A 12,931-nucleotide genomic window follows, 5' to 3' on the forward strand; every position below is an offset into this window, starting at 1 on the left:
CTCACTGTTGTGGCCTCTCCCGTTGCGGAGCACAGGCTCCGGGCACGCAGGCTCAGCGGCCATGGCTCACGGGCCCAGCCGCTCCACGGCATGTGGGATCTTCCCGGACCGGGGCACGAACCCACGTCCCCTGCTTCAGCAGGCGGACTCTCAACCACTGCGCCACCAGGGAAGCCCTCCAGCCTCTTTTGCTAGGTGCCCGGTCCTTCCCACCTTGCCTGCAGCAGCTGAACGGCGATGAAATGTCTGGAACTTTCCCCAAGGATCTGGGCTTTATCGCCAGTTACGGTGTGGGTTTTTGTTGTTGTTTGCTTTTCGGGAGCTGACATTCTGTGATCGCTTAACACCGGTTGACTTTCCCCAGGGGTGGCCATTTCACGGAATTCTGCCCTCCTGTGACTCTCCACATTTCTTTATTTCCCAGGTTATTCTGTGCTGCTTCCTGTAAGATAGACACAGCGGGTCTCAGGCACCACACCAGCCAGCCCCCTCGACCCTCACAGCCTCCCTGTCACCACGATTTGCATCTGTGGTTTGCAGAGTCTGGGCCCAGTCAGAGGTTTGGCAAGAGATTCAGGACACAGAGACGTCTAAAAGTGGTTGGTTTTTGTTGTTTTCTAGAAAACACGTACATGGCGATTCTGAAACATACTCGGGCATCAGCACACATTCCGAAATAGGCATTGCGCAAAGGCCTGGTTCTCACATGAGAGATCTGAGTCATCCTCTATAAAGGTAGAGCTGGGAAGGTATAATTTGCAGCTTATTTGTGCCATTTTGCAGCATTGAAGGGAACTTTACCTCTGTGGGCCAGACTAGTAAACTTCGGCGTATTTCTGCTAAGAGTTCAGTCAAAATGCAATCGGTCCAGAAAATAAATACCACAAGAGGGCAGTAAAGATTTGCAAATAAAAGAGTCCACGAACACCTGCACCCAGAAGATAGCAGTGAACTTGACTGCACCTCTTTATTTTTTGATGGGCATGAAGATGAGGTTCTCGCTTTGGGCTCCCAGCTGTTCCTTGATTTTAGGGAATCATCATGGCCCTGCAAAGGGGAGGAGGCCAGGGGTTCCTCGAGGTCCCAGTGGTTCCTGCAGTCTGCTCTTGCCGAGTCCAGCCCACTTCACATCTACTCCGCTTTCTTAGCACAGAGAAGGCTCCCCCACTTCTAAGCAATATTGCCAGCAGTCTGGAAAGTCATTTACTTGGATGGCTTCATGAGTTCATTCGGCTCTGACCCTGCCCCAGCCGACTTACAAAGCCAGCACCGTGTTGATCCCAGAGGGGGGCGTTTTTAGCAGGAGAAGGGTACAGGTTTCAAAAAAAATATACTAAGTGCCCCAGATCCTTTGCCAGTGATGTGCTGTGGCTGTGAGCACTCCCCTTAGGGAGTGCTCCTCTAAGGTTGGCATTAGACAGGTGTGTGCCCTCAGCTCCCTGGTCAAAGACGGTCTTTTTCCAGATGGAACAACTTAGAAAGGATAAAGTTTTTGGTTGCAGCTCCTCACATAAGTCTGGATTCTCAGCCACTGGGGAGAACTAAGGTCGGCAGCCTTTCCAGGACCTTTGTAGCAGGTGAGACCAGTCGTACTATTACCACCTGACGGTCGTGGATGACTCTGCCTGAGGTGTGTGTCAGCAATCAACAGACAAATCTGGGAGATGGGGGGGAAACTAGGTTGCCTGCAGAAAAACAGCACAGCCGGACACTAGAGAGAGGTGTGTAACACCCGGTTCCAGATGAACCAGACGCTTTGTATTTTCCGTGGTGGGCAAAGTGCTGATGTGTCACCGGTCCAGCGTGTCTCCCGGGAGTATGGCTCGGTTGCCATGACAACAGAGGCCTGCCGGCTGCCTGCGAGTGCAGCAGCAGCAACAGCCTGAGTCGACGTGTCCCTTAAAATGCTTCTCATTCAGAAAATGACTTAATGTGGTTTCCCCAGAAATGTTGGCTCTACCGAGCAAGTACTCCGCTCACCACGCTGTTTGGCTGCAAAACAGCTTTTTCCGGTGCTGGTCGTGGAAGAGGCTGAGTAGTAATTTAATTCAAGTGCATTTGAGGTTCTTAACTGTTGCCGTTCTGCTGGCTTAGCAAGGAGAGAGACGTTGTGTTTAAATCTAACTGTAAATGAGGATGCATGATTTGGGAACCTGCGTGACTGAGGGTAAGAGTAGGCAAACTGCAGCCCACAGGCCAGATTCTGGCTGCTGCCTGTTTTTGTGAATAAGGTTTTATTGGAACACAGCCATGCTCGTTCACCCGAGAGCTCATTCACGTATAGCTCTCACACTGCAGCGGCAGAGCTGAGTAGCTACGACGACGGAAACAGTATTTGGCTTGCAAAGAAAACGCTTACTCTCTGTCCCTTTATGGAAAACGTTTGCCTACCCTAGATACAGGAGGGTGAGCCCTGAATTCAAAGATCAAGGTTCTGGCTTCAGAAGCCAGGGAGGAAAATTGATTTAGACACATCCACTAGGCCCCCTGGGCCTCAGCTGCCTCATCTGTAACACGGGTGGCCTTGATTAGCTTATTTCCAACTTCTTTCAAATACTAAAAGCTCCCTCAGTCTTAGCACTGGGGAATGACCCTCTGCGGGATGACCCAGGGCCCTGTTTCAAGGGCTGACGTATAGGAGGGTAGCATTCCTCTCTTCCCCGCCCGGTGCGGTCATGACCCAGCTCCGTGGCCCTGCGGAGCAGAGTTAGCTTTCTGGACAGGAGCATCTTCAAGTGGACCATAGGCAGGTCTGACCTTTTCAAGGATTTTCTGTGGCTGCGGGGCTCTGGTCCTGAGGCCCCTGCCCGCGGCTGAATGGCACACACCTGTGATTTGCTGTCTCTCCGTGGTTCCCAAAGCCAGGAGAGGACTCCAGTGGGCAGGTGTCCACACAGGTGTGTAGGAGGACACAGGTTGCAGGGAGGTTGCAGTTGCAGTTTGGATTGTACTGCCGAGACGAGGAGGTGGGGTGACTTGAGGGGTTCACTAACCTAAGAACCACTGTTAAACTCTCTGAGCCAATTAACTTCTCTCCGAAGACTGCTCTCCATGTTATCTGGAGGTGAAGGTGTGCCTCCGTCTTGGCGGCTGATAATAAAGCACATAGACCAAGCCAAATCTGAAAAGGAAGTGCTATTAGGGATTCCAACCACGGAATTAGACACGGGACCTAAAAGAAACCAAGATCCTGCCTTCAGGGATGAGTCTGCCCTGAGGCTTTGGGTTTTCCCCCCTTTCTCTCTAACTTTCTGTGGCCAGATTTGAATGTCTGGCCTTGTGTACCAGCCTTTGCAATACCAGGACCCCTTGACCTGGCAATTCCACAGCAGGAACCTATCCTTGGGAGATCGGGGTTGCGCACAGAGACGTGGATTACAAAATTGTTCATCTGCACGTTGATGACAGTGAAAACTGGAAACAACCTAGGTGTCCAACAGTAGGGGAATAGTTAGACCACGTGCAGGAGAGCCACACAGTGATGCGGGGGGCATCATACAGTCCCTAAAGCCACGCGGTAAAAGAGTGTCTGTAGCTTAAAAAGATCACATCGTACACAGGGGAAAGACAGGTTACAAACAATAGAATTGTGTGCAGGTCAAATACGAAAACATGAGGAGAGAGGATTAGAAGCGTATCTCACAAAATGTTCACAGTGATTATCTCGTGATTAAAATAATGGATATTTTAAGTTGTCTTTTTTTCTAACTTACCCATGCCAATTAAATTTTCTAAGCTGAACACGTATTACTTTTATAACAAGGAGCAGCATTCTTATAGAAATTATTTAAAAGCAATAACTCTGCCTTTTATAAAGTTTCATATTGGAAGGAATTGCCTTCCCCAATCCTTCCATTCAGTCTAGAAGTATTTGAGGATCACTCCACCCTGGGCTCTCTCCTGGGCACTGGGGACACATCAGTGAACAGAACAGATGAGGTTCCCGCCCTCCTTCTGAAAAAGGGAGAAAGAAATATATAAATAGGTAGTGAGAAGAGCTTGAGGGACGACAGGGTGCCATGCTGAAGCCTCGAGGTTAAAGCATCACCTGAGCAGAGATGGGAAAATGCCCTGCCTGTGTGGGCAGAGAAGGAGGAAGTGCAGAGACCCTTGGGCAGCAAGCATGCCTGGCATGTTCCAGAAGATGAAAAATTATTTAGCCAGAGAACAGCAGGCGTTTTATTTACTCTGACTGTGCTACCCAGGAGGCTGTAATGCCCATTAAGTAGCATCATCTTAACCCGTTGCCCACTTACTGAGTCGAGGTAATAGCCGTGACTTGTGGCTTATGAGAAATACACAGGACGTACTCCATTAACAGTGTCATGGAAAACGCTTTCCTTTGTGGTTTTCTTCTCCTGAAACCACCTGATTTCTCTTTTAAAAGAAAAAAAAAATTATTAAAGTATAGTTGATTTACAGCGTTATGTTAATTACTGCTGTACAGCAAAGTGATTCAGTTATACATATGTATGTTCTCTTTTTCTATTCTTTTCCACGTGGTTTATCACAGGATATTGAATATAGTTCCCTGTGCTTATACAGTAGGACCTTGTTGTTCATCCATCCTATATACACTAGTTTGCACCTGCCAACCCCAAACTCCCAATCCCTCCCTCCCCCACCCCGTTCCCCTTGGCAACCACCAGTCTGTCCTCTGTGTCTGTGAGTCTGTTTCTGTTTCGTAGATAAGTTCATTTGTGTCGTATTTTAGATTCCACACGTAAGTGATAGATAATTAACGTTGCTCTGGTTGCAGGTGAACACATCACCTTAGAGGTAGGATGCTGTGTGGGGCCCGTGGTTATACGTGGCCTGGCTCTTTCTGTTACCCACGCGCTGGTTGATGGAGCAACACCAAAGCACCATCAGTCTTACGTTGCCAGGTTGTTCAGATGTACAGATACAGACACAGAACATTTTTATAGCAGAAAAAAACTTGTAGAAGAAATTTACAAATATTCTCCTGCCCCTACGCCTGGTCGTTGTTGGCCTGTCTGCCTTCGGAATCTTAGAATAGGAAGAACCTTCTATCGTCAGGTTCCTCTCTCTGCACTTTACAAACATCTATGGTAAATATATTCATCAAAGCCATATTTTCTCCTATGCTAGCAAACACTGTGTTTGTTATCGAAAACACTTGTACCAAATAGGAACGACTAGAATGTAGTTAAACGTGAAAGCAAACTTCAGAGGGTTCCCCAAAGGCTGTGTGATTGCAGGACAGACCCACTGGGGGCCTCTACAGTATTCCGACTCGCTCTGTGTGATTTATAGAAACGCCGCACTAGGAGTCCTTTAAATTGTGAACCCCTTCAATGATGGCAGACGGTTATGACTTCACAAGAATATATCTGTCGTATAAAATGAGACACGTATTGGCTATTAGTAAATATTCCGATGGGGAAACAGTACTGCCTGTTCTCGAGTCCTGGTAATCCAGTTAGCACCATGGTACCAGACTGGGCCTCACACTGATATGCCATCTTTCAAGGAACCTAAGGATCCTGGGTCCTCGCTTGTTTAATCATAGCCAATAAACCATGCTGTGTTTCCGTCTAATTGAAAAAAAAAAAAGGGGGGGGGGGGCCCCCCAAGCTTCAGCATCTAAAGTCACTATTCTATTCTGCAACAGTATACATAGTTTCCATTTTTATTTCCTCTTTTAAAACTTTCTATGCCATTTTAATAAGTTGAGGTCTTTTCCTGCACCTAGTCCTAGCCCAGCCTCTTCGGGGGCTACATAAGATTCTTCAGAAATCGGGGTGAGCAGTTGCTGAGACCCGTTTCCTGTCCTGCCCACCAGGAGGGCACGGAAGCCCCCGTGGACATGCCTCGACCTCCCCACAGGTCCCGAGCCCCTGGGGAGTCTGTCTGCAGCCCCAACACATACCCACAGGGCACAGGGTTTCCAGTCCACACACCAGGCAGCCTGCAGCTGCTCACAGAGGCCTTCGACCCGCCGTCAGGGAGCAGGTTTGTGCCAGGAGCCTGGGGTGGGCACCGACAGGGTCTCCCTCCCGGGGCAAAGGAAAGGAGACCAAGCTGAAGGGTGTGCTGTGAGGAGCTGCGGTGGTGGCTCTCGAAAAGGATTCCTCGTTTCATCTGCAGCATCGCCCAGGGATGTAGAGGTCTTATCACCCCCGTATTAAACGTGGGGGACCCAAGCCCCAGAGAGGCCGTGTAATCTGCCCAGGCTCACGCAGCGAATATGGATAAGGCCAAGATTTGATCCAAGCTCTTTAGAACCCAAGTCAGGGGCTCCTTCCAGAGCTGCCCTTGATTTATGTGATAATTGAAGGTGTTTAGAGATGAAAACAGTCTTGGGATCATTGAATCTGGGGGAGAAACGTTTCGATTGTCTTAGATCAGCACATCTCAAGCTTTAAATGTGTGCAGGAATCACTTGAGGGTCTTGTTGAAAAAGCATGTTCTGATTTGGTAGATCTGGGGTGGGGTGGAGAGGCTGCATTTCTGACAAGCCGCCTGGTGATGCTGATGTGGCCGGTCCACGGACCACAGGACCTTTGCACTGCAGGTTCTTCAGAGGAGAGGCTACTTATTGATCTGGTTTACCTCAGCACCTAGCCCCCATGTCTGAGACATGACGGACACACAGATACTTGTGGAATACATGCTACCGTGTTCTGAAGTCACACACGAGGACCCGGGGGTTCTGAAGACCCACTGTGTGCTGAGCAGAGACTCTTGCTGGGGCTCCACTGGGCCCTCTTGGGAAAATGGAGGTGACTAGGAAGAAAAATGAGAGGTGCCACACGTCGAGCCCTTGCTGGGTACCAGTTACCGTGCTCCTCCCAAGAGCCCGGCGAGAGGGAGGCCAGCAGGGTCACCCCGTCTCACAGAGGATGGACCCGAGGCTCGAGGGGCTCGGGGGCTCGTACCCGGCCACACACCGTGTGCTGAGCTGGGACTCGACCTGCGGACTCAGGGCTGCTGCTCGCTAGAGAAATTAACACAGGACGTCAGGGCTGAGAGGCGCCCCACCTGCAGGGTGGAGGACGGGGCCTCACTGCAGCTCCCTGCCATCAGCTGCGGCTCAGAGCCCGGCCCTCCATCAGCTTCCTTCACTCAGGATCTGAGCTTCCTCAGCTTGGGGCATCGGCAGCCCTGGTGATGTTCTCTCTCCTCTGAATTTCAGCCTTCAGGAGGTAGCCGGCTTTCCGGTCTCCGTGCTTTGGATTCCCATCTGCTCACGGACCCCGCAGGGCATCAGACTGGGCCGGGTCGTGTTTACGTCGCTGTGAGCGAGAGATGTCAGCATGATTGTTCTGATGCCTCATGGGTTTGCCCACAGCTCTGCCGTGAGACCCTCTATCCCTGGACATATATTGATCTTGTCTGCACTCCTGGTGGAGTCTGAATTACGTTCGTGACACCCGGAGTTCTGTCAACAGTAAGCAAGCCGGGAAGGGCAGGTCTCTCTGTCCTGCTCGGAGGCCGGTTGGGCTCAGAAGGTCATTGCTGTTCTTCAGTCCAAGGTCCCAGCGGGTCCACTCACGGGAGGCGCGTCCCTGCAGAGAAGCTCTCGCAAGGGCCTGCCGGCCGGGCTGGCGTGGCCTCTGGGGAGGGTCACCACGTGGTCATCCTCCCTGAAGGCAGGGACGCCCTCGCGGCCCCTCTCCGTGGCTGCCCCAGCTTGACCAGTGACGGTGTGAGGGAAGGAATCGTGACCAGGTATGAACGTCCAGATGCACGGCGTCAGGGCCAGCTCTCGGAAGCGACCACCTGGTAACTGCTGCCTTTCTGTGTTAACGTTTGTCATCTCCCCCGCGAGCCTCAGCTGCAGGCTGACCTACAGCTCGTGGTTTGGCCTCGTCCGATTCTGTCAGTCCCACTGCTCCCCGTGAGTTCACGTGTCTTGAGTGAGTGAATGGGATATTCAGTGAGTGTATAAGCACGGGCCCCACGACCGCTGGGCCTGAAGATACAGAGATGAATAAGGTGGTCCCTGTCTCCCGGGGCTTCACGGTCTAGTGAGGAAGACAGATCAGCAAATCCAAGAAGAAGGTACAAGTGTGTGTTGAGGTTCTCCCGGAAGCCAGCTCTGCCGCGAGGTTTTGAGAACAAGAATTCTTCTGGGAACGGGGCTCAGCCCTGCCGGGGAAACGTGGCATGACGTGACATCCGTGACAGCAGCTGTGGGCCAGTCCAGGCAGGCACAGGGGCACAGAGCCAGAGGTTCAGGGCACGTGGACCGGTCACAGACCGTGTCGGCCCCAGGTTGGAGATCCCAGGATGGAGACATCAGGAAGACAGAGGGGTGCCGCTTGAGCTGGATTTGGGGACAGACCAGACAGCAAGGCAACCAAAGACCCGAGGCCGGACAGATGGCCAGAGGGGTGGCGGTTAAGGTCCGAGGTAGGCCAGCCAGGGCTCCTCGTCCGCTGGGAGGGCTCGGCCTTTCTCCGCCAGACGGGCCGTCGGGGACCAGGACAGGATCCCCTGGAACAGGATCCCTGCAGGCAGCGGACGGCGGGGTAGGGTGGAAGCGGGGAGGCCAGCGAGTGGCGAGGGGGGTGGTGACCGGACTGGCCAGAGAGGTCGAGGAGGCCTGAGGAGAGGGCGGATTCTGGACGAGTCTGGAGGCAGATCTGGCATGACAGGGTCGCTGTTGAGTGAGACGTCAGTCACATAAAGACGCGGTAAATAAATACTCGCCAGCTGCCCTGGGAGCTGTTAGGAGGTTAGGAGGAGACCAGGGCGCCACGGGAGGGAAGAGCAGGACCACGTGACAGGTGAGCTGGACCCTGGGGAGGGGCACGGGCCAGGGTGGAGCCGCACGCAGGCAGCCTGGGGGGGCGGGTGAGAAGTTGGGGGCCGGGCCAGTGCCCACGCCCCTCCTGGGGTCCTCTGCCCTCGGGCCCCCAGGCCTCACTGCCTCCCCCAGAGACGCGGCTCCCGAGGGGCCCACCGGGGCCTCCTCCAGCCCCAGGTCAGGCCCGCCCAGAATAATGAGATTCTGAGCTCGTGGGATTTCCTGCCGTTCGGAGAGCTGCTTTGAAAGCCCAGAGCTGCGGTGGCCGCAGGGCCTGGGCGGGGGGCAGCCTGGGCGGCGGGCTGAGGCCGAGGGGTCTGTGGGGCGAACTGCACTCAGGGGCCGGGCCGCTGCCCGAGGGCCCCAGGCCGCTTCTTCCTCCGGCCGCCTGGGGCTGGGGGCCGACCGTGGCCGCGGGCTCGTGGCCCGCCTGGGAGTCAGGGTCACTCGTGGCCAGTCGTCCCTCCCAGACCCTGCACGCTGATTTCAGAGCAGCATCCGGCTTCAGAGGTCCCCGAGCACCTGACTGCGGGGGTATCCTGTCCCCGGAATGAGACCAAGGCCGCGGCCCTGGTACAGGCGGCGGATGCGGGCTTAAGAGCCCCGCGTCAGGTCGGAGGCCTCGCTGCATCAGCCCGTGTCCCCTCTTGCACTGGAGTTGAAGCGCCAGAGGAGGGAGGGGCAGGGACGGTTGGGCAGGGCCACCGGGGGCACCTGCTCAGGGCCTCAGCTGCGCTCGGCGGCAGCAGGCATGTTCCTGCTGCCCCTCAGCTGTTACAGCACCTCGAAGCGTGAGGCCACTGCACTGGGGCCTTTTCAGACGTCATCATGAAGTTCCCGATGAAATTAAAGTCTCTGTACCGCTCTCTGATCCCTCTTTTCTTTGTAGCCATCGGAAGAACGGAATAGAGGAGCGCAGTCGGTATTCCCATCTTGAACTTCCTGATTATCTAAATTTAGGCACGAACCAGAAGGCTTATCAGGTTGGAATCATTCTTGGGCCGATGTTTGGAGGACAGGGCTGGTCCTGCAGTTGAAGGGGGGGGGTGGTGAATGTAGCCCACGTGGTTATTTATGTCCTGGCTTCTCACAAGTCTGTCTGAAAATTCCTTCCACCCTTTGCCAGCGGGGAGGCCTGCTGAGGTCTCCTTCAGGTTTTGTTTCTGTGGAGCATCTGTGTTTCCAGTGGCCCCAGGTTCACACGTCTTTCCCGCCACCTCGCACATGCGCTGTCACTAGCGCCCTAGTACAACTGCCTTAAATACTTCCAGCCTTGAAGCAAAAGAGTTGGGCCATCCTTCCCCCATGTTTTAGCGCCTCTGCTTAGATGGGTTCACTCAGTTCATCCGAGCTGGCACTCGAGCCCCAGGGTTTGATCTCTCTACGAATGGGTTATGTTGATCAGAGAAAAGCGTCACCTAACAGCCCAGCATGTGACGAACACGATCGGGCTTCATTTCTTTCTTCCCTCTACCATAATGCTGAGTGCACAGCTCGTGCCGAGTGCGGGACCGGGCCTGGGGCTGCGGAGGCGGCTGACGGGCTCCTTCTGCAAACGCAGACCTCCCCAGCAGAGCCGGCTGCAAGCAGCTCACTCAGTAGCTGTGGATGAGGGGCTCTTGCGCATGGGGAGAGTGGGTGATTCCTCGAGAGCCTCCTCTGCCGCTAAAGAAGTAATCCACGTTTCCCCCCCAGGGGCTGGGGCCGCTCTGGTCGTACACGAAAGCTCTCGAGAGCCTTCTCCACCTCCTGCCATCTCCCTGGGAGCCAGAGCTGCCCTTGCCCAGATCTGCTGGACCCCCTCATTAAGAACAGGGCCAGAGCCAGAGTCTTTGCCGTTTGGCTCAGGGCTGCCTTTCCAGCTGCTGACCGGCAACCGGCGCCTCCCGGCAGGTGGATTTCAGCCCGTGGGGAAGCCCGCACCTGCTCCAGCGCCTCCACGGGCTCCCCCACCGGTCCAGACACCCCGTGTGATCCCCTTGCCTTGCCTTCTCTGCACCTTTCACCTCTGACCTGAGACCCTAACCCCCCGTGAGAGTAACGAGGGGTGATCTTTACACAGCATGAGTCTAGTGGGTGAGAACTCCTTTGGGTAACTCACAGGTCACGACCCAGGATTCTTCAGGTGCAAAGAGCACTGTGGGCTTCGTGGGAAACCAGATGCTCTTACACGTCACCATTCCTCATGAGTCCAGCTCTTTACCTAAAACAACAACAAAAAAAACAACCCTCTGTTCTTCTTACTGTGCCTTTTAAAGTAGCAATAAATCATCCCCACAGCCTGTCATTTAAGCGGTTTTTCTCCAGAGGACACACTCTCCCTTCTTGCGTGGGTTTCTGCAGATTAATCTTAAATTGGAAAATCTGCAAATAAGGGAAGCATCGGTACACAGTTTCTTTCTTTTATTACATTAACTGTCACAAAGCCCCGTTTTCCCCAAGAAGTTAACCTTTCCATCCCTGGGTGAGAATTAACCCTCCCTTTGCCAGAGTCCTGTGACTTGGTTCTCAGTTAAAGACATAAAGAGTCGGGCTTCCCTGGTGGCGCAGTGGTTTAAGAATCCGCCTACCAGTGCAGGGGACACAGGTTCGAGCCCTGGACCGGGAAGATCCCACATGCTGCGGAACAACTAAGCCCGTGGGCCACAACTACTGAGCCTGCGCTCTAGAGCCCGCGAGCCACAACTATTGAGCCTGCGCGCCTAGAGCCCGTGCTCCACAACAAGAGAAACCACCGCAATGAGAAGCCTGCGCACCTCAGTGAAGGGTAGCCCCTGCTTGCCACAACTAGAGAAAGCCCGCGCGCAGCAACAACCCAAATGCAGCCCAAAAATTAATTAATTAATTAATTAAAAAAAAAAAAAAAGACATAGAGAGTCGTCTTGTGATGAGTACGGGCAACTCTTTGCTCCTTTGAAAATGTTGCCCTTAGGGTGAGTATAGCCACGGAGGTAGGAAGAGATGCTTCATCACCCTGGTTCCCTCTCTCACCCCATCCCATCCCCACCCAGTATCCAGCTCAGCCACAGAGAGTTTTCTGTCACTTTTTTCCCTGGGAGAACGACTGAGGGTTTTCACGTGTGTGCTTGTTGTTTAGAAAGCCAAGCTCGGCCCTGCTGGCAACAAAGTCATTAGTCCTGAGGACAGGAGGCAGCCTTCCAACAACCTCGACAGAGTGAAACTCACTGACTTCAACTTCCTCATGGTGCTGGGCAAGGGCAGCTTCGGGAAGGTAAGAGAGCCGGGTGCACGGCGGGGCGGGCTTTGGCAGAGAACGTTGGGGTCAGTCCTGTTCTGCCCGAGGATTCCAGAGCAGCCCTTTCGATTCCCTGTGCTCTGCACACATTTCTCAGTGGTTTCCCACTTTCATTTCGTTAAGAACAACTGTATCCAGAGAGCCGCACAAGGTTCCCGGTGTGTCTCCGTTTCTGGGTGCGTGACTGAGTGGGTTCTCCAGAATGTTGGACGAGTAGTTTTCACAACTAAAAATTAAATGTTGACTCGTGGTAAGCAAACGTAATCATTAACAGATGCTGAACTGGGTTTCTTCAGTGGTCGGCCTGTGTACCTACGTTTGTTTCTCTGGCCCCATATCTCGTGGTAGATCCAGGCACTGATTTTGATCCTGACCCCTTTTTCCTGGACTTGGCTCCTGACTTGTGAGAAGTGTACAAAGGTCAGTCACATTTCTGCTCTGAGGATGCTCCTGTAATGCGTGCCTGACGCAAGAGTCCTGCAGAGAATGTCGAGTATCCCTTTCAGCGGCTGCAGTGGTGCCCTCGTGTGGCAACAGCCCACACGGAGTATAAACCCCGGCAGCGTAGAAACTAGGCAGCCTGAGGAATTTCCTGTGCGGCGACGTGCAGTATTTCAAAACTGGCACACGGGGTGGAACTTTATTAACATCGACGAGTCCGCACACACGGCCTGAGCGGCTCCCCGCCCCCATGCCGGCCGTGTGCCGGGAGCGTTCAGGCTGCCCTCGGTCTGCCCGCAGGTGATGCTGGCGGACAGGAAGGGGACGGAGGAGCTGTACGCCGTCAAGATACTGAAAAAGGACGTGGTGATCCAGGACGACGACGTGGAGTGCACCCTGGTGGAGAAGCGGGTGCTGGCCCTTCCGGACAAGCCCCCGTTCCTGACGCAGCTGCATTC

At 53.7% G+C, this 12,931-nt stretch overlaps 1 protein-coding gene across 2 annotated transcripts in view; it reads left to right on the forward strand.

Moving 5' to 3' along the window:
• The window catches only part of PRKCA (protein kinase C alpha), a 372,776-nt gene that overhangs the window by 317,888 nt on the left and 41,957 nt on the right, over window positions 1-12,931 (forward strand). For both annotated transcript variants that reach the window (XM_007455276.1, XM_007455277.1), the window contains exons 9-10: window positions 11,874-12,008; window positions 12,774-12,929. In XM_007455276.1, coding sequence (XP_007455338.1) covers window positions 11,874-12,008; window positions 12,774-12,929 — 291 coding nt within the window. The remainder of the gene's footprint in view (window positions 1-11,873; window positions 12,009-12,773; window positions 12,930-12,931) is intronic.

The sequence above is a fragment of the Lipotes vexillifer genome, unplaced genomic scaffold, assembly GCF_000442215.2.
Source record: "Lipotes vexillifer unplaced genomic scaffold, Lipotes_vexillifer_v1.1 scaffold664, whole genome shotgun sequence".
Lineage (NCBI taxonomy): Eukaryota > Metazoa > Chordata > Mammalia > Artiodactyla > Lipotidae > Lipotes > Lipotes vexillifer.